The sequence below is a fragment of the Brassica rapa genome, chromosome A06, assembly GCF_000309985.2.
Source record: "Brassica rapa cultivar Chiifu-401-42 chromosome A06, CAAS_Brap_v3.01, whole genome shotgun sequence".
Classification (NCBI taxonomy): domain Eukaryota; kingdom Viridiplantae; phylum Streptophyta; class Magnoliopsida; order Brassicales; family Brassicaceae; genus Brassica; species Brassica rapa.
In genome coordinates this window covers 19,228,610-19,249,594 of record NC_024800.2, presented here as the reverse complement: position 1 = coordinate 19,249,594, position 20,985 = coordinate 19,228,610, and the positions used below count along the sequence as shown (strand labels likewise).

At 34.5% G+C, this 20,985-nt stretch overlaps 3 protein-coding genes across 3 annotated transcripts; all 3 read left to right on the top strand.

Annotated features, from left to right (window-relative positions):
* The first annotated feature begins 7,003 nt into the window (after window positions 1-7,003).
* Window positions 7,004-8,405, top strand: LOC103873827 (non-specific lipid-transfer protein-like protein At5g64080). The gene is made up of 3 exons (XM_009152230.3): window positions 7,004-7,472; window positions 7,679-7,705; window positions 8,039-8,405. The coding sequence occupies exons 1-3, from the start codon at window positions 7,112-7,114 to the stop codon at window positions 8,197-8,199; spliced, it is 549 nt and encodes a 182-aa protein (XP_009150478.1). The 5' UTR covers window positions 7,004-7,111; the 3' UTR covers window positions 8,200-8,405.
* Window positions 8,406-9,071: 666 nt separating this feature from the next.
* Window positions 9,072-16,753, top strand: LOC103873826 (phosphatidylinositol 4-kinase beta 1). The gene is made up of 16 exons (XM_009152229.3): window positions 9,072-11,208; window positions 11,482-11,673; window positions 11,772-11,820; window positions 12,348-12,480; window positions 12,761-13,208; window positions 13,478-13,561; window positions 13,652-13,771; window positions 14,293-14,362; window positions 14,489-14,586; window positions 14,689-14,793; window positions 15,120-15,173; window positions 15,332-15,475; window positions 15,576-15,629; window positions 15,726-15,800; window positions 15,907-15,990; window positions 16,098-16,753. The coding sequence occupies exons 1-16, from the start codon at window positions 9,652-9,654 to the stop codon at window positions 16,197-16,199; spliced, it is 3,369 nt and encodes a 1,122-aa protein (XP_009150477.1). The 5' UTR covers window positions 9,072-9,651; the 3' UTR covers window positions 16,200-16,753.
* Window positions 16,754-17,156: 403 nt separating this feature from the next.
* LOC103873824 (NAC domain-containing protein 82) lies at window positions 17,157-20,517 on the top strand. The gene is made up of 5 exons (XM_009152228.3): window positions 17,157-18,243; window positions 18,719-19,020; window positions 19,115-19,392; window positions 19,475-19,903; window positions 20,023-20,517. Exons 2-5 carry the CDS (start codon window positions 18,864-18,866, stop codon window positions 20,191-20,193), a joined length of 1,035 nt encoding a protein of 344 aa, XP_009150476.1. The 5' UTR covers window positions 17,157-18,243; window positions 18,719-18,863; the 3' UTR covers window positions 20,194-20,517.
* Window positions 20,518-20,985: the final 468 nt, after the last annotated feature.

Sequence of the window (20,985 nt, the reverse complement as noted above, 5' to 3'; positions counted from 1 at the left end):
TGATCGGTAACAATCATGAAGTTACTGTCTTACCTACGAGTTTGTCTTATGATGATGAGTTTGTGATTGAACCCGATGACATTGTTGATACTCGTTATGATGAAGAGGGTCGTTTGGAGGTCTTGATTACTTGGAAGGGTTTGCCGGCTCATGAGAATACATGGATGTTGGTACGCGAGTTGAAGCATCAGTTTCCACATTACCAGTTTGAGGGCAAACTGAATTCTGGAGGGGGGGGTATTGTTATGCCTTGGAGGGTTTATACAAGGAGAGTGAAAGGCACGCAGAAGGAAGGGGCGTCAGAAGGAGGAGAAGAAGTTGGTAAAGATTGAAAGACTCCGATTCATGAGGAGGCTTTGCAGTTAGTAGTTAAAGAAGTATAAATAAGGAAAGAGGGGAAGAGAGTTAGTTATTCGATTGTAAGCTCTGAACCAATTGATACATTGTATTGAGAGTGGATTCTGAGAGAGAGAATCTGTGAGATACAGTTGTATTGCGTGTGTTGTGAGCTAATAATACGTTAGTTCATAACATACATGTGTGTGTCTCTCAATTCTATATGTTTGTTTAGATGCAGTGTGACTGTATAGTGTTTGCATTAGATTGATATAGTAGACTATGTCTGCCAAATGGTTATCGATTCTACTGATAATAATAAAATTGTTGATTTTCTTTGTACCTCATCAGATATTTTATAAATTTGCGAAAATTGTTATTAATAATAACCAGGATTTTTTTTTCAATTAGTCTTCTTATATAAAGAAACTATATATGATTAATAAACAATATTTCATTAACTCTTCACTCAAATATCGCCACGGTCACCTCCAGCCCGGTCTGCCCCTCCGAGCAGCCACCAGACCATCCCCCGTCGACGGTGTCATTAACTTTACAGGATACGTATTACTTTTCAAGTATCAAGCAAAACAAACAAAACAAACAAAAGGTCGTTTATTCTTACCTTTTATTGACTGGATACACATTAACATGTATATTGTCGACTTAACTTTTTTTAATCACATGAATAATCAATCATGTAGATAAGCAGACATACTGATTGACCACGTGTAGAAAGTCTTGGCCGTCTTCGTTACATAAACAGGTATACATAGCGGGTTTTTTAGCTCCAGATATATACAAAACAAGCATCTATAACTCAAACTATATCAACATTCATTATATAGATTAGGCGACAGAAAAACATTACTTATAGATTATTAAATTATATTTAGACGAGAAATTTTTTTGGTTACAAGCCCCAACAATCAATAAAAAGGAATAATAGATGACGAAATTTCAAATATATGGAAAAAATATAATTATATTTTTTATTTGCATAATAGTTTGTAAAGAAATATTAAGTGTAAATAATATCATAATTTTTGTAAAATACTAAAATAAATTGAGTTGGTTTTCAATTTTCAAAAATAAAAAGTATTATTCGTATATAAAACAGAAAATATACACCGAAGACAAATCTATATCTATTATGAAATTTCTATATTTTAGAAAAACAAAATAGAGGAATACATTGAAGATGGTCTAAGGCATGGCCGACATAAATGATCGACGTTGAGATTTCAGTTTTTTTTATTCTTACTATTCTAATGTTTCAATATAATTTGAATATTCCTTTTTGTTTTATAATATAATGGTTTAAAAGTATTTTTTGTTTCACTATATAAATTGTTTTTATATTTTAATGTAACTTTCTATTTATTAGATATTGTGTGGCCAATTAAATTATGTAAATTAGTGTGTAATTGATTAAATTTATATATTAAATGACAGTTTTCTAAGGTAATAACTTTTAAATATTACCGATTTTAACTAAAACCGATTACATTTTGAAACATATAGAGTAATCTATAAACTAACTCTATATAGATATGAAGAAAAAATTGTAAAGTGGTATCACCTTGAATTTCTCTCATTCTGTGCATTCCTAATTGAAATGAGATAATCAACATCTAATATTATGTTACTCTCACTATATTAGAAATGGTCGAACCGTAAATCAATTAAGGATGATGTAAGGAAGACATAAAGATGTATTTCTAGTTATCACAAATATAGAATCAATTGACAACAACTTCATTATATCCAGCGTAGGACAGCAGAGAAGAGTTTTCATACCTTCTAATATTATAATATCTCACTATATTAGTAGCTAAATCAGTTTTCTCTAACACAAATACTCACTATATTCTTGGAGTTTAAGCTTTTTTTTTGTCAACAGGAGTTTAAGCTTTTCTATCTGATGATAATCTGATATTAGTAGTTTGATCCAAAAAAAAAAAGAAACGGTCGAACTGTACATTGTAATTGGAAAAAGAAAACAAACAAAAATCAACCGAAGAATTTTAAGGTATATGAAACAAAAATTGAAAATAGCAATTCTTTGCAATTAAAGAATAAGGAAATAAAATTGTAAGAATACAAAATAAAACAAAAATATATACACATAAAGAAAGATTTAGTAAAATAAAATCATAATATAGTTTCCATAATTGATTGTGCTCAGTTACACTAAAAAATCTAAATTTACAACATACACAGTTTTCTTTACATCCTTAAACCTATTATCTAATTAAAATGATTCTAAAAAAAGTGTCAGCATGAAGAGTTAGAAATATACGATAAAATATAATACATAACGTTAAAAATACGTTATCACTGATCACTAAATAACCATGTTAGTATTAATAAAAATGAAATGACAACATATTTATTAAAACCATAGAACGGCACGCAACAATGTGTTATTAAATATACAAACTAAAAATTAAATATGCTCAATGCAAACACACATAAAAATGAGACATCATATTTGGATATATTTAAATAAATAATTTTAAATATATTATATTTTTGATAATTTTAAATACTTAAACAAAAACTAAATTATTAAAAAATTAATATACAAATAAAACTAAATCAATATTTTGTAATCTCAAAATAATAAATGAATAAAAAATATATTATGTTAATAAAATAGATTTTAGATTTTAAAAACTTCTAATTTATGTAATATTACAAAAATCAAAATTTGTTTATTATAATTAATATTTTACCATTAGATATATTAGAATAATATTCTAGATTGATATTCAATTGTCAGTTTTCAACTATTACACGTAAAAAATATTATTAAGTACGCTTTGTTTTTTGAAAAGGGAGTTTTATATTTTAAGTAGTTTATTGGAGTACTTTTTTTTCTTGAATTTATTCGAGATGAGATTCTGATCTTTTAAACTAAGATAATTTATATTCTATACATAATTATATTTTTTTTACATAACTCTAAATTCTCGGACTTGGTTCTTTATATTTTATTAGTTAATTGTGTTACATATAATTGAAATACTTACTTCAAACTAAAAATATAAAAAAAATCAAATTTAAAAATTAGTTATATATAATTTAATATACAAAAATTCACATACAAATAAAAATGATAAATGTAACAAATTTAAATATATTATCCGCGCGTAGCGCGGAGAAAGAATCTAGTTATTATTAGTAATCAAGCATGAAAGTGCCTTAAGTATTAGCCTAGTGATTTATCTATTTGGCTCACGTGCGTTTACCAAAACAAATGCATCGTACGTGGTATATTTTGTAATAATAAATAAATGTAACAAAAATTCTAAGCAAAAACTTGAAAAAACTGGTTTTTTGGCTTTTGTTTACAAAAGGACAGTTATTCTAAAAACTAGTTTTCCTAGATTTTAGGAAAGCTACTTTTCAAAAAGCTTGATTGGATGAAAAATAATTTTTGGTAAAACAAAAATCAAAAACTATTCCAAAAACTAGAAACAATCAACCTCTGGATGAAAAATGGTTTCTACAAAAACAAAAACCAAAAACTAAAGCAAAAACCACAAACAATCAATCTCTTAGTTAGAAAAAGACTTTTTTTAATTAGTGTTTTTAAGTAAAATCCAATTTAGTCGAGGCATGAATTTTCATCTTGCTATTGCAAACAACTATATAGTATACACAACATTCACGTGTAATTAGATATCCTGATCAAACGGGGACGATATTAAATTCGGAAACTGCAAAGGATGACGAGTCAAATCGTAATAGTGTAATCTCTTAAGATTTATAAATTCACAATTTTAGTCTAAATATAGCCGGATCATAAATATTCGGTTTTTGGGTATTTTGGTTTATAAATAGTATTTTAATATTTATAAATATATAAATCATATTATAGAAATTTGGATATCTATTCGGTTCTTGCTTTGGTTTCAATTTGTTCCGGTTTGGTTTCGGTTCGGTTCTGGTTCTTAGATTCTAAATATATAAGATCCACTTGGGTAATTGGTAGGATCTCGAACCAAACATTTTTTCGGTTCGCTTCGGTTCTTCGGTTTCCAGATTAATGTACCCATGCGTACGTTTAAATTTAAAGATTTTTGAAATTGAAACTCCTAAATGCTAAGGAGAACTTATTGGATTAAGGACTTCAGAAAATTTTAGGTTTTTTTTTTCTTCTAAATCCTCTCTTATTGAATAATAGTATTTATAATTTCTATCAAACACCGGGTTATTAGATACAACATTTGTAGAAATCCCGTTAAATTTTCTCTTATTGAACAACAAATATTTTGTAAAAAATATTCATCAAAACTATTTTGGATTACTACAACAGATTTACATTTCGAATCCAATTAAAAAGAATACCACCTAAAGAGATGAATTTTATTTTCAAAACAACTAATTCATTTTCTTCGTTGACAAGAGAGCATGGTGCAGTTGGAAGAGAAGCAACTCAAACTTTATTTATTGTCGTCGATCTGAGCCCGACATAGCTGTTGCAATTGATTCCGTTGATCGATGAAAAGCCATCAAATATCGTTGTACTGCCAAATAATGTGTTCATTCTGGTTATGCATACACATGGATACAAACCAAACATTGTTTCATACACAGCTCTGTTAAATGGAATGTGCTGAACATGGAAATCGTTAAGAGGCAAAAGAGATGAGAACATGACTGAAGAGCAATGGTGGAGTGCAAATTCTATAGTGGATTTCGTAGGGAAAAGAACCGTATGAGGCTTGTGATGTGGTAAGAGAAATGGTGTAAAAGGTTTCTTCCTAAACTCAGTTGAAATTAATTTAAACGAATGACCAAAGCCCACAGCTGAATGAGCAGAGTGTATACATGAATAATCAGAAGGTCTGAGAAAACATTTGATTACTCAGAAGCCCACAGCTGGTAGAAGTTGGAACTTTAAAGAAAATGGTAATATAGGGCCAAGTTACGTGGGCGTCCAGCTACGGCCCAATAATGCTGATGTTATGATAGCGCCAGGTTACGTGAGTTTCGAATATGTGATCTTTACACGTGTACCAATCACCAACCGGATACTTTTATCTTTGGGGAATAAGAATTGATGCTTCTAACATGCGATGGAAAATCATTCTAGATATAAGTTATAGATGCATGTGTTGAGGTGAAGAGTAAAGAATAAACATACATATGTCATTTATTATTCTCTACCTTCCATATTAAATATTCGAACAAGAAAGTCTTTATTTAGAGTTATCATGAAAACTGAATAACTTTTTTCAGTGTTTTGAAACCGACCAGACCCACAGTTGAACTGGTAAATCCAGTCATCCAGAAAAAATCTGATTTGAGTTTTATGAAAAATCCAAAATTTAAAAATCCGCAAAAATCCGTAAAAACCTACTAAAACCCGGAAATCAGTACCATTTGAACCACCGGTTGAACCAATAAATAATTTTTACTCTTTTTTTAGTTTTTAGATCATGTTATATATTCTAAGTTTTTAATTAAAAAGTTAGGTGCTGAAAAAAAAAGTTAGGTTTTCCTATTTCAGTTTTATATTTGTGATTTTTAGATTTTGATGAAAATTTGTCACTATGTCACCTAAAGAAAATGAAGTGAACAATGATAGAGAGAACCAAAATTAGTTGATGTGATTTGATGTTAGTTTATTTATGTTATTGATCATTTATTACAATGATCTTTTACTTTTAGTTTATTTTGAATTTGAAGTTAATTTATTATTCACATTAGATATTTAAATATTTGTGAATTTTATATCTTGATTTTTCAGATGTCATAACTCTTACTTTATTACAGAAAACTTTAAATAGTCTAAACTATTTTTTTGATATTATGTATGTCAAATGAAAATAAAAATATAAAAATATAAAAACTAAAGTTAAGTATTTGCTTAATACTTTTTAAACATAAAGTATATACATATTCAAACTATTATTTTATATTTTAAAAATATTTAGAAAATATTCAACTTTATTTTTATATATTTATTTTCATAGCTAATATATTATTATATAATAAAATTAACTGATTTATTAATTGATTTATTAACCCGCGGTTCACCCGCAGTCGATCCAGTGACCCAACGTCTCTGTAAGTCATCCGGTTCAATGTCCGGGTCGGGTTTAAAAACATTGAGTTTTTCTCTATTTGTTGCATTTAAATAAAAAATAGATCTACACCAAGTGAAAGTTCTACAAACTAAAAATTTAAATGGTCTAAATATAAAATACACACTTTTTACCCAAAAATGAAAATAAATTAACTCTACACTAATTTCCGATTCAATCATTATTTTTCAATATATATATATATAGATATATTGTAATAGTGTTTATAAATGGACAATATTGGAAAAAAAGTATTTTGGGTTTTGTTTGCTCAGCACAAAAAAAAAAGGAAATAGAGATTCATTTATACGTTTTCCCATTGTTTGAAAGCTAGCAAATTTTGTCAAAATAGATCAAATAAATAAAGTTACATATAGTACTAGTATAATAAAAGCAACAAAGGCAGGAAAGATGAAAGGGCAGGTCTCTTCGAATTTAGACCCCACCACGATCACGCATCAATACGAAATGCATGACACGTATACAAAACGTCGCCGTTTTTCGCGCAACAGCCAAAGCAACCGACATACAAATTTGCCCTTGACCTTTCTTCTTCTTTTTCTATTTCACTCTCTCCAGATTCCTCAACACTTCTTCTTCATCGAAACTCCTCTCTCTCTCTGTCTTTTACACCTCACCAAGAACACACAAAGAGCAAGAGAGAGAAGAAACCCACAATGGCCACTTCCTTCTCCGCCGCGACGCCTTTTGTTTTCATCCTCCTCCTCTCCATCTCCTCCGTCACCGTTCACGGCGCATCTCACCACCACACGGCGGCTCCGGCTCCGGCTGTAGACTGTTCGACTCTCATAATCAACATGGCGGATTGTTTGGACTTCGTCATGGCCGGAGGCACGTCGGCGAAACCGAAGAGTTCGTGTTGCGCGGGGCTTAAGACAGTGCTTAAGGCTGACGCAGAGTGTCTTTGTGAGGCGTTTAAAAACAGTGCTGCTTTTGGAATCACCTTGAACATGACCAAGGCTGCTACACTTCCCACCGCATGCAAGCTTCATGCTCCTTCTATTTCTAACTGTGGATGTAAGATCTGTTAATTTGTTAACCTTTTTTTTTTCTTTTTCCTTAGATCTCTTCTGATTCTATAGATCTATATTATTATTGTTAATTTTTATCAGTTCCTTAGATCCCCATATTTTTTGTTTATTTAAGGATTTTTTTGTGAACAACCATCTGATATTGTTTGGTTGATAGATTTACATTATTTTTTTGTTTTGTTTTGTTTGCAGTGTCTATGACTCCTACTATGGCTCCAGGTATTTCATCTTTCTTCTTTATTTATTTTCATTTTCTTTGTTTTTTACTCTTCATTTTCGTCTCATGCAATGTTTTTTTTCTGTTTTAAATGCCAACTTAAAATCATTTTTTTGTTTTATTTATAAATTGAGACCATTTTAGAGATGCTAGCTCATGAAACATGACAAAAGTTTGTGTGGTTATAAATCCTATTAAAAGATAAAGACTTAAGATCAGTTGTCGATATGTTGCCTGCACTTGTAATGTTTTGTCTGAAAGTGAGCATGTTAATTGTAGTTGTTGAGGTGTTTATGTGTTTGAAGTTAGTTAATTTTGGTATCAATAATGTACAGGTCTTGCTCCAGGAGGTGCGGTTGCTGCTGGACCCGGCGCAGCTGGAACAACCCTAGCTCCAACCCCGTCTCAGGGGAACGACGGATCTTCCTTGATTCCGATCTCGTTCACCACCCTATTCAGCGCTTTATTCTTCGTATTGTTCTTGTCTCGTGTGTAAAAGAGCCTGCGCCTTTCTCACTATCTATAGATTTGGCTTTATGATATGCTTTAGGGCTTTTTAAGACTGAGCTTTGTGTCTTGGAGTGTCTTCTGTTTTAGACAATTTCGGGTTTCTGCAGTAGTTTTACTCTCTTAATTTATGTTATTATTTTGTCGCACATTGGTCTTTTATATTAATGGTATCTCTCATTCCTCATCTATGGATGACTGATTTATTGACAACTTGCTGGTTTATTTAAAAGATGCATTGGGTAATTGGTGGAAGCAATATATTTAAGAAGTTATTGGTGCGGAAAACTATATGAATTTATGATGAGATATGATTCATACATTACGCAAATGAGGTCTACCCAAAAGCTTGATCGTCTGAACAGAGTTTTGCTTTGTCCAAAAGAAAAAAAAAAGGTTAAGAGTTTTATCAAAATTGCATAACGGAGAGAGATGTACCATATTTTTTATTTCCAAAACATATTCGAAATTTCTTAAAACAAATTATTTGGTTAAAATTTTGTGAAATAGTACTGTTTTATTTATTTGTAGCATTATATATAGCTTTAATTTTTTCAAAAACTTTTCTTTTGGGCTCTAACTTGAACTGATTAGTAGCTTTCATTTTCCTAAAATTACTCCGTGTCTTGATATGTGAGATTAGTTACTTAGCTTATCAGATTCAAAATTCAAAAAATCACATGTAATGATTTGTCATCCGTCCGCGTGGACGGATCCACGTTTTATAACTTTCCCACGAAAATTTTCAACTTTCAGATTGCGCGGACTTTCCAGCGCACGTTAGTTCCCTTCCCTCACCAATACAAAAATAATACACTACAGTTTTAATAAAATAAAGTAAATAAATAACTGAGGACCAAAATTTAAATAATTTTTAAAGTATTGCGAACAATAATTACTTTCTCCTCTCTCTCTCTCTCTCTCGTTGTCTGCCAACAACAGCCAAGGACGACGACCGTATCCACCACGACGACCGCTTTCGGCAGAGACGACGGCGATCGATTCTCGCCGTGTGGCTACTCGTCTCTTCTCTGCTTTTGAATTGATTTTTTTTTCTCCAAGCAAGCTATCTCAGAGAAGACGAAGAAGGGATTGTTATTCGAATTAGCTGATCGCTAGATTCTTAGGTTTGATCTCGCCGAAGATCCAGATCGCCTCCAGTTTCCGGCGATTGGATTGAGTAAGACACTAGGAATCTCTGTCTCTTGTGGTTCTTCGCGATTAGGTTTGCTGGCTTAGCATTGTAAACCCCGAGATTTGAGCTTCTGAGAGAAGGCGATTAGGTTTATGAGTGAATAAGGTTTACTGATAATCCCAGGGTTTAGTTTATATCGTAGAGAGAGAGATAGAGACTCTGTTTAGGTTAAGAATCTCCTGGATCTGGATGATTTGCGTCTGCGAGCTAGGGCTTTTTGCGTTTGACTGATCATCAGCAACGAAAATGTCGATGGGAAGGTTTCTATCTCTGGTCAGAGGAGACTCGGCTGAGTCACCTCGTGAGATTACCACACACAGTAATCTCATTGGGGAGTCAGGTTCTAATGGCTGGCTTATTAGGTTTTTCGATTCTGCGTTCTTCTGCGAGTGGATTGCTGTTAGTTATCTGTATAAGCACCCTCATGCTGGTGTTAGGGATTACTTATGCAATAGGATGTATACGCTTCCCTTGTCAGGTATCGAGAGTTATCTGTTCCAGATTTGCTACATGATGGTGCACAAACCGAGCCCTTCGCTTGATAAGTTTGTGATTGATATCTGTGCCAAGTCATTGAAGATTGCGCTGAAAGTGCATTGGTTTTTGTTGGCTGAGCTGGAGGATTCTGATGATAATGAAGGTATCAGCAGGATTCAGGAGAAGTGTCAGATTGCAGCTACTCTGATGGGTGAGTGGTCTCCTCTTATGCGTCCACAGAATGAGGTTTCAACTCCTGGGAGCAAGAATCAGGTCCTAAGTAGACTGTTGTCATCGAAACAGAAGCTCTTCTCGTTGAACTTATCTCCGCCTTCCCAGAAGTCTTTGTCGTTCTCACCGTCGCCAGGGAGAAGCACGCAGGATGATGGTAGTCAATTACCTTCTGAGGATAATAAGATTTTTAAGAAACTTATCCCAAGTCCTAAAGTTAGAGATGCTTTGATGTTTAGAAAGTCAGTTGACAAAGATGATGAAGAGAGTGAAAAGGAAGGATTCTTCAAGAAGCTCATGAGGGACAGCAAAGGTGACGGTGATGAGCCAACATCTAACTCGGAGGGTTTCTTTAAGCGCCTTATGAAAGACAATAAATCAGAAGACGAGGAGATAACAAACAGTTCTGAGGGGTTCTTTAAGAGGCTCTTAAGTAGTAAAGGAGAAAATGAGGAATTGACATCGAGTTCAGATGGGCTGTTTAAGCGGCTGTTACGAGACAATAAGGGCGATGAAGAGGAACTGAATGCAAACTCAGAGAGTTTTTTCAAGAGGTTATTACGGGAGAATAAAAACGAGGATGAGGAGTCAAATGCAAACTCAGAAGGGTTCTTCAAGAAACTATTCCGTGACAGCAAAAACGAGGAAGAGAAAGGTCCTAAAGCAATGGATGATGAGGACAAAGATGGGTTTCTTAAGAAACTTTTCAAGGATAAATCTGATGACAAAAGACAGGCTAATGAAAAGAACGAGACGAATGGAGCAGTGCTTGCTGATGATAAACCTGGTGAAGAGGATGAAAGGGAGGGTTTCTTTAAAAAGTTCTTTAAGGAAAAGCCTGACGACAAGAAAGACATTGTCAAAGCTGATGACGGGAATGAAAGCGAGGGTGATGAATCTCCAGAATTTTCTCTGTTCAAAAGATTATTCCGTATACACCCAGAAGACGCAAAACCTACTTCAGAAAATGGAAATACCAGCAATGGCTTAGCTGAAAGCAGTCCTGGGACGGAGAACTTTTTCCGTAAATTGTTTAGAGACCGTGACCAGTCTGTTGAAGATTCTGAGATATTTGGATCAAAGAAACACAAAGAGGTTTGCTCTCATTTGACTTGCTCGTTATGTTTCTGTCATCTGCACTGTCCTTACATTCGCCTTTGTTCCGATCCATATCTACAGATTCATTTGTCAAGATTCTTGTAGGATATAATCATATATCTCGACTTTTTGTGAAATTTTCTTGACGCAAATATTAGCTGAAACAGGGTGTTCTCGACTGCAATTGATTACTTATCTATGCGGAAATTCTTTACTGCAATATGTGTTTGATTCTGCTCATACCAATCTTTCTAACTGTAACCATTGCAGAAGCGGCCAGGTTCACCTAGACAGCGGGATGATACTCCATCTGGTAAGCCCCCACTACCAAACAATACCGCATCACACTTCAGGAAAGGGGCTTACCATGAGTCGTTGGAGTTTGTACAAGCGTTATGTGAAACATCGTATGGCTTGGTAGATATTTTTCCCATTGAAGATCGGAAGATTGCTCTTCGGGAGGTGATCATTTCTGCCTGACTTTCCATTTTTATGACTAAGTTTCAAGTGTTAAATTATAGCAACTGACTATATTTCTTGTTTCTTCCGTTTGGTTTTAGTCTCTTGCAGAGATTAACTTTCATTTATCTGAAGCTGAAATCACCGGAGGTATTCTCTTAAATTAGATCTTAAGGGATATCATTTGGAGGTTTACTTTACTTGTGTAACTCATATCTCTTGAGCTGGCATACATTATCTCGGTCACGTATGCTTTTCTCTGAGAGAGTATGTGAAAACATTTAGCCCGTTCTATATTGCTGAGATCTACATCATGTTTCTTGTCTTTAAAAAGTAGTATCTCCTCTGTATCATATTTCTGTTGTCCACACAAGTTCCACGTAGGGTAGATGTTGGTCATTGTCTTGTCTTGTCTGATTAGATTTTCAGAACATAATACAGTCGTTCCACCCTTGTTTGGAGATTTTTTTCCTCGTTCTTGGTTCTCTTTTATCATTTATCTTATATAGGATTTCCTTTGACCTTGAGACAATCATGTGGTCCAATCCTTTTAGCATATACACTTCAACCTTTGGAAGCATTTTTGGGTTCATGTATTTTTCTATCATCTACATTGATTGTGTTGTGGTGACTGTCTTTGTTATCAGATACTCATTTTCTTTCCAATAACCTTCCAGGAATTTGTTTTCCAATGGGGAGAGGAGTTTATCGTGTTGTTCATATTCCCGAAGACGAATCCATTCTTCTGAATTCTAGGGAAAAAGCGCCGTACATGATCTCCGTAGAAGTTTTGAAAGCAGAAACACCCAGGTAAATATAAAATTTCTTAAATGTAATCCTTGTCTACTTATCTATTACTTTTACTAGGAAGTTATCTTCTTTTCTATGCCCCATTATTAGTTCCAAGTGTAAAATTATACATGATAATACTCACTTTGTTCTTTTTTCTGAAGTTTGTTGTGGCAATGCTAAAGATAAATCTTATAGGAAGTTACCATCTTTTCTTGGTCTCGTTAATCGTATCGAGTGTAAAACGTACATGATAACACTCTCCCATTGCTCTATTTGTTTTTGGAATTCGTTGTGGCAGTGCTAAAGATACATCTAACTCCCAGAAGCTTTCTAAAGGGGGCATTCCATTGGCCAACGGGGATGCATTCTTGCAAAAGCCACCTCCATGGGCTTATCCACTGTGGACAACTCAGGAGGTTTATCGCAACAGTGCTGACAGAATGTCGCTATCCACTGCCCAAGCAATTGATCAAGCAATGACTCCCAAGTCAGAGGTGAAGGTGAAGCTTGTCAATGTGAGCCTCTCAGTGGAGAATTGTACTTCAGCTCTTGCATCACTGAGTGATCCATTTGATGATGTTCTGTCTGAGGCCCCCAGTACTGGTCTCAACACTGATCTTGAGTGGGTAAGGGTGGTCGTGACGGCTGACCCAGGACTTCGAATGGAAAGTATTCCTGATCCAGCAGTCCCACGTAAAAAGGAACATCGTCGTGTTCCAAGTACTGTTGCCATGGAGGAAGTAAGGGTGAGTGCGTCTTAATTGATAACTTATAGACGGCAATTACCTGTATGTTTTCGCCATTTGAATTCTATCTGATACATGATGTCTCTTTTTAGTCATTGAATTGTTGCAATAACTCTGATGCTCAATTCATTTGAAATTTTTGTGCTTGTACTTGTTGTTGTTCTTTTCATTTACTTAGAAAGGTACCAAGGTTGGAAAGCCATATTGCATGTTTTCTGTTTGGTGTTGTTTCTACCCGTCAGTAACTTTTAATTTAATCACTTATGCAGGCTGCTGCAGCGAAGGGAGAGGCACCTCCAGGCCTTCCTCTCAAAGGGGCTGGTCAGGAGGATTCCTCAGATGCACAACCAAGGGTAAATGCGTGTTTAACAGATCTTTCTTTTCCCGGTCATGTTTTAAATGTTGAACAGTCTATTCAATTTTTTTTTTGTGATGTTCACCAGGCCAATGGCGGAATGTTAAAGGAAGGGGATGCCTTATCAGGTGAACTTTGGGAGGAAAAGCGAGAGAGAATTCGTAAAGCTTCAATATACGGAAAATTACCCGGTTGGGACCTGCGTTCTGTAAGTGCTGCATAAAGCCTTTCCATTTGTCTTTGATACTTGTGTTCTCCCTATCAAATATATTCCTCTAAATAGTTCATTATTGAACTTAGAATAGGAATTTGTATCAACTAGCCCAAATTTTATGTTATCCGGGGCTTTACCTTTATCTTCCTTGTCTAGAGGACTGTACATTTGTAACTCCTGATTCCAGAATTTTTTTCTTTTGAATAATATTATGCTCCTGATCATAGCGTCTAGTCTTTTAAACCTGCAACAGTGTACTGTGTAGACATCAAAATAATAACTAATGCAGGAGTCTTTGCTAACACTTTGAAAGTCCCATGATAATCTTCTGCTTTTGGTCTCTTTCCATCTGCATTTGAATATATTTTTATTTGTTGACATTGAAAAGCTGTTGTCAAAAGCGTTAGATACTTTACTTGCTTAATCTTGACTGTATTGTGTCCTTGTGTGTTGACCATTTTTTCCGTGTGATATTCCTTTCTACCCCTATTTTTAAAAGGCTTAGCTCTTCGCAGATCATAGTGAAGAGCGGTGATGACTGTCGGCAGGAACATCTTGCTGTGCAACTCATTTCTCACTTTTATGGTGGGTGATACTTTCTTATATCTACTAATGTCTGTTAATAATTTAATATCCTATTTCTTAAGGATTATTTTATATGGCTTTCTAATTCTGTTATCTAAATAGTGAATTGTCTTCTCTGTGTGCTAGACATATTCCAGGAAGCAGGTCTACCCCTCTGGTTACGTCCTTATGAAGTTTTGGTTACATCTTCGTATACTGCCCTTATAGAAACAATTCCAGATACGGTAATTATGTAAACCAGAACCTCGTTTAGTTACGTTGTATCCTGTCATCGATCTGTTTAAATTGAAAGCGTATGTAATAAGTTCCATTTTCCCTTCCTGCAGGCTTCTATTCATTCTATTAAAAGTAGATATCCCAACATCACGAGCCTACGTGATTTCTTTGCTGCAAAGTATAAAGAAAACTCTCCGAGTTTTAAGCTCGCCCAGGTAACGAACGTACTGCCAACATAGATCTTAATATTTAATTCGACCAGCAAGTGGTTATTTTCTTTCATGAATTTGCTTGACTTTAGTCTGTTAAACATGTTATCTTTGAAGCGGGAGAGGTGCCGGATCTACATAAAGTGCATTCTTGAGAATATTAGTTGCATTGGATTTTTTAAGCTAGTATCTTTTGTGGATCATTCTAGGGAAAGAACATGCTTGGTTCAAACTCTTAGGAGTTTTATTTACGTATATTAAATGACCCGTTCTTACTATCTTTTGTTGTATGCCATTTAATATATTAACTTCCGAGCTGGCTTCTTTTGCAGAGGAATTTTGTTGAGAGTATGGCCGGATATTCTTTGGTGTGTTACCTTCTGCAGGTACATGCCCCTTCTCTCAGTACATTGTTTATTCATTTAAGTGCGTTGTAAACAGAGGGACTTATAGGTTTTACATGTACTCATGCCGTTCATTTGCTTCATGAATAGCATGTTTTGCTATTTTAATACTCATGTGCCAATGGTTTCATTTGTTTTAGATAAAAGATCGTCATAATGGAAACCTTCTCTTGGATGAAGATGGTCACATCATACACATTGATTTTGGTTTTATGCTTTCGAATTCTCCTGGTGGTGTGAACTTTGAGAGTGCTCCGTTTAAGTTAACACGTGAACTTCTTGAAGTAAGATATTCATTCATGGTCTAATAATAAACTGGATTTTCGTTTCCACAGATTCTTTTCTACTTAAATTTCGTCCAAACTTAACACTTGTCACAACTAGGTCATGGACTCTGATGCCGATGGGGTTCCAAGTGAGTTCTTTGACTATTTCAAGGTATCCGCGTTGCTCTCCCTCTCGCTTTTCAATTGTATTACTTCTGTCTTTAGCTATTTTGTGGAAGAGGAGTTTCTAATTGTCAATTGTTCTTAGGTGCTGTGCATTCAAGGATTCCTTACATGTAGAAAGCACGCTGAGCGAATTATTCTCTTAGTTGAAATGCTACAGGTATCATAATCTCATGCTTCGTTTCTTTATGAAATCTGAATCTTATATATTTATATAATATGGCAACAAGCTCGTGAACTACATTTTCTGGTATTGTCTTGATTAGGACTCGGGTTTCCCTTGCTTCAAAGGTGGTCCACGGACCATTCAGAACCTAAGAAAACGGTTCCATCTAAGCTTAACCGAAGAGGTAAGAGTCTTTGTTTTATGTCTGTTGAACTAAACTTTTTGCATGATCCACTGTTGGTAACATTTTTTTCTCTTTTTCTTTTTGATTCGGTTGAATCACGAAACCAGCAATGTGTCTCTTTGGTGCTTTCTCTCATCAGCAGTAGCTTAGATGCTTGGCGCACACGGCAGTATGATTACTACCAAAGGGTCTTAAATGGAATATTGTGATGTTCCTTTCCATTAGCTATTTCACAGAGCGAACCAGCATAACAAGGGGTAAAACTCAAAACATACATTGGTATGTTGGGTTAAAACGCCTAATGACCATATGCGTTTTTGAGGAAAACCCTTTTGTCATAGTTGTAGCGATCAGAATCCTTCCAGAGGCAGAAAAAGCCTTTCACCTGAAGAGAAGCGATCAGCGTGTGTGCGCGCACGCGTGAATGGTAGAAGAAACTAGTCACACGTGTGACGTACACGTAGGAGAGAGAAATCACACTCTGTACAGAATGATTTTTTTGCTGAGGTTTGATTGTTTATCTTTACTTTGCTTACTACTTGCAGGAGAAAAGCAAAAAGGCAAAAGCCTATCTTACTTCCAAAAGTTTCTAAACAAAACCCTTTTAGAGAGAACAAGAAAGGGTTTTATTTTTATTTTGTTTTTCTCCCCTAGTGAAAACTGATGATGTGATATTATTGTATAAATTGTGTATTATCTTTTGTTAAGTTAGAATCTGAGCAAGAACAAAATATAGAACATATAACATATAGTTGAAGCTTTACCAAGATCGATGTGTGTTACTTCAGAGCGTCTATCCCTCGTAGTTGCTGAAATATATGAACAAACATTTTAAGGCACTTCATCAACAGAACATTATAAATAACATTTTTAGAGGCCGTGATGAGGATGAGACACGTTAAGACTATCTAAATCTAATTAAAATGTGTCTGAGGATTACACACGTAAACATTCTCTAAAAGACTCTATCTAAGGAAATATTCTTGCTGTACACCTAGTTAACTTTTGAGTAAAGATTGGTGGTAGCTTCGTTAGTGTGTTTCCCCCCATTTAACATCTAAGCTCCTTCATTTCCTTTACTAGGCCAGACAACCTCACTAATCCACATTTTCTTATTTAACATTATTTTTCCTCCGTATATCGTCCTTTTTTAAAAACAACCCCCATATACGGATTTTTTTTTATCTGGTTAATTATATTATTATAAATTATGAAAATATTATACATCATCTAGGTGTATAAATCTTTAAACCTTGACCCCTAGACCACGGTACAATCCCATACGGTACAACCTCGTATACTAATCTGGAATCAATTTCTTCCAAGGTTATGGAACGTTTTTATGTACATATAGACATTGTGAAACGTACCGTTTAAAAGTTTTATCAAGTTTTTGAGATGAATAAAATAGCATAGAAAAACAATTAATCGTAACGTAAAGACTTATATTTTGTGTGTAAACGAACCAATAATCAATTTGTTAAAAAAATTAGTTTTTATTTTAAGAAAGTATTGTGGACGAAAGGGAAAAACTGAGGTGAAGTCATCGGGCCAATGAGGGAAAGTCATCGGGCCAAAAAAAGAAGAAAAAAAGTCATCGGGCCAATGAGGGGGATGTGCTCATTTGTCTCTTTATTTGTTTCTTGATTACAAGACTTTCCTTTTTAAAACACTCATCATGCTATATGGTTTAGATAGATATTTTACAAAAGTACTATAACTTTATTTTATAAACTGATGACAACAATAAATAAGCATCATTTTATATAGCTTATCAACTAATATACATTGAATTTTAATCCAATTATATAAAAACAATAATACTTAGTCAAGCTTTAAAAAAATATGATTAGCATTTGGAGTATAGTACTCATTTCCAATCTAATTTTTGTTTCAAGATGCATCTTTTTTTGTTTGTTTGACAAATCCTTTTCTTGGATTGACAAAACCCATAATTTATATACTAATAATTATAAAAATTCAGTTACAAAAATAATAATAAAAATCTTATAGCTTAGTGGAGGTTGTTAGTACGTAACACACGAAAACATTCACTCTTTTTTCTTTTCTTTTCTTATTTTGTTTTGCAAAATGACACCCTAAACTTTCTCTAATAAAACGCGTAATTAGATGTTTATAAACCCTAACAAGACACAACACTGTCTCACTCCTTCTGGCTTCTCTTTCAAGCTACTCTCTCTCTTCTCTCGCTCCGACCACCAGTTGTCTGTTCCTCCGGTTCTTCTTCTCCGGGTGCGATTTCGATTCTCTTTATCTTCTCTGTTTTTTTTTTTATGATCCGAGTGTGATCTCTGGTCTTCCTTACTTTCAGTTTCCAAAGGTTTTACTCTGCTTGAGATTTCTGGGTTTAGCCTAAAGTGGACTTACACTGTTTTTATAAGAGATTTCATGATCAAGATCGACATTCTTAGTTATTTTCTAGGGTCTTGCTGAGACATCATCTTCTTGTTGCTTAAAATCAAAATCGAATTTTGCAGGGGTTTAGGGTTTATAAGAATTAGTTTGATTTTCTCCAAGTCTGCTCGTTTAGTGACACTTGTTTGAAGCTTATTGTCTTACAAACTTGATCAGTTTATGCAATCACAAACCCTAGATTTTGTTGTCACATATAGTCCATCAAAATGAACTTTGCTTACTAATTAAGTTTCTCTTATTTTATATGTCTAACAAATGTTTATTTGTTTGTTCTCTCTATATTACACATCAGATGTCAATTGATATCTGCAAGAAGAATCCATCGTGCGACTATGGTTATTTGAGCAAAGGGAGAGGTTGTGGTATTCCTTCTTCAAACAGTAGACTTGGACTTAAAACCCTGCCAAATTCGATTTTGATTTTTTAGTTTCTCTGCAATGGGGAAAAATAGCTTGGCACCTGGCTTTCGGTTTCATCCCACTGATGTTGAACTTGTAAGATACTACTTGAAGAGAAAAGTTCTTGGGAAAAAGTTCATGACTAATGCCATTGCTGAGGTCGACATTTACAAGTTCGAACCACTTGATTTACCCGGTAACACCTTAAACTCTCATGCTTCTTTTTTTTAATTTCTGTATGTGGTTTGGTTACTCATCCAACTCAAAAAATACTTTAATCTCTTTTACAGAGAAGTCATGCTTAAGGACAGGAGATCTTAAGTGGTACTTCTTCTGTCCGAGGCTTAAGAAGTATCCCAACGGCGGTAAGGCAAACCGTTCTACTGAATCTGGTTACTGGAAGACCACAGGGAAAGATAGAGACGTCACTTACAATGATGAGGTCGTTGGAAAAATCAGAACTCTGATTTTTCACTACGGGAAGACGCCTCGTGGGGAACGTACTGACTGGGTCATGCATGAGTACAGACTTGAAGACAGAACATTGGAACAGAGGAATATTCCTCAGGTAATGAATCTTAATTAAGCAATTTTCATGTTTTAGTTATAAGACATAGTTAAAAATATGTTGTTGTTGTTGTGATCTGCAGGATACTTATGTGATTTGTAAACTCTTTAAGAAGAATGGACTTGGACCAAGGCATGGATCTGAATATGGAGCTCCGTTTAAGGATGAGGATTGGAGTGATGAGGAAGATATAGAGAGTCTTGATCCTGGTCCTAACAAAGAAACCAGTGTAGTTGCTTCCGCATCACACTCACATCGTCCTGAGGATTGTATCACTGGAGTGATATCAGAATCTTGCGTCGTCTCTGATGCACCGCAACTAACTGCCGCCACAGTGCTTCCACCTATAGCAAGTGATGTTGTAGCTCACACTCCCTTGTCTTCTTCTTCTCCTCTTATTGAGGTTCCTCATGCAGTACAAGATGACGATGACTTTTATTCTATGCTGGATCTCTTTGTTGTTGATAACGACGAGTCTTTACATCTTGGCGGACTCAACAACCAGTACGAGGTAACTCTTTAAATCTACTTTTAATGAACCAAGATTAGTGTTTAAATTTATAATGATCTTAGTGGTTGTTGATCTGTTGTTTAAAAGGCATTATTGCTGAGTATTTTTAAAATTTACAGGTGAGACAGGAGACTGAGGTTCCTGCTGTGGAGGAAGCTCATGTTTGCTTAGAAGATGTTGATATGAGCTGGATACAAGACTTGAGCGATGAGCTATTCGTAGGCATAGAGGAACTGATTGAGCCATCTACTCCTCCGGCTGCTCAGGGCGGTCATCCTGGTGACTCATGAGTCTATAGTCAGACTTAAAACCATTGCTGTTTTGAGAATCCTTGTTGATTTACTGGCATGGAAACAGAGACCAAAAATTTGTGAAGCTTTAACCAGAATGTTTATTCTATCGCAACCTCTAGTGTGCACAAAATGAGAGACTAAACCATGACTAAGTAGTAGCTTAAAACCATCAGCTGTTGAGATGTTGAGCTAGCTCCTATGTTGTGTTGCCTTAACTAGCATTCATCATCATCATCATCATCTATGTATCCGGAAAAAATCATTTGAAATTATGTATTTCTATGGATTCTTAGCTTTAAATCAGAATGCCGCATTACACTATCATAAATCAAAGGCTACAAAGATTATTTATATTGAAAGAATTGGAATTTTCATTAAGTTGTTATGTTTTTGCAGTTATATGCAAATCCATGGATTTTTAGCTTAAATGGTAAAATATCATTAGTCTGTAATCAAAGGATACAAAGATTAAATGTAAGCGAGTAATTATAATGGGTATACATATGCAAAAGACATAATCAAGGTATGTAAATTTAAGGAAACAAAAGCTATGGGAGGTTTTGTAAATAAAAAAAACTTCATTTCGAGCGGCAGACATAAGAGCATGATTATTGAAGAGTTCTTAGCGGAATATAAACTTCCGTCTAACTTTTAATTAAAAAAAACTAAGAATCGGCTCTTAAATAAATATTTAAGAGTCAGTTTTTAGATTTTTTACTTAAAAATTAAGAGATAGATTCTTATATTCAGCTAAGACCATCTCCAATGGCTTACTCTATTTTTTACTCT

What these genes read in the sequence shown, in the direction of transcription:
- LOC103873827 (XM_009152230.3), top strand. Translation starts at nt 7,112, where the DNA reads ATGGCCACTTCCTTCTCCGCCGCGACGCCTTTTGTTTTCATCCTCCTC. An exon ending in TTCTATTTCTAACTGTGGAT is followed by an intron (nt 7,473 to 7,678) that starts GTAAGATCTGTT and finishes TTTTGTTTGCAG; the next exon opens with TGTCTATGACTCCTACTATG. An exon ending in GACTCCTACTATGGCTCCAG is followed by an intron (nt 7,706 to 8,038) that starts GTATTTCATCTT and finishes AATAATGTACAG; the next exon opens with GTCTTGCTCCAGGAGGTGCG.
- LOC103873826 (XM_009152229.3), top strand. Translation starts at nt 9,652, where the DNA reads ATGTCGATGGGAAGGTTTCTATCTCTGGTCAGAGGAGACTCGGCTGAG. An exon ending in GATCAAAGAAACACAAAGAG is followed by an intron (nt 11,209 to 11,481) that starts GTTTGCTCTCAT and finishes TAACCATTGCAG; the next exon opens with AAGCGGCCAGGTTCACCTAG. An exon ending in TGGTGTGTTACCTTCTGCAG is followed by an intron (nt 15,174 to 15,331) that starts GTACATGCCCCT and finishes CATTTGTTTTAG; the next exon opens with ATAAAAGATCGTCATAATGG.
- LOC103873824 (XM_009152228.3), top strand. Translation starts at nt 18,864, where the DNA reads ATGGGGAAAAATAGCTTGGCACCTGGCTTTCGGTTTCATCCCACTGAT. An exon ending in AACAGAGGAATATTCCTCAG is followed by an intron (nt 19,393 to 19,474) that starts GTAATGAATCTT and finishes TGTGATCTGCAG; the next exon opens with GATACTTATGTGATTTGTAA. An exon ending in GACTCAACAACCAGTACGAG is followed by an intron (nt 19,904 to 20,022) that starts GTAACTCTTTAA and finishes TAAAATTTACAG; the next exon opens with GTGAGACAGGAGACTGAGGT.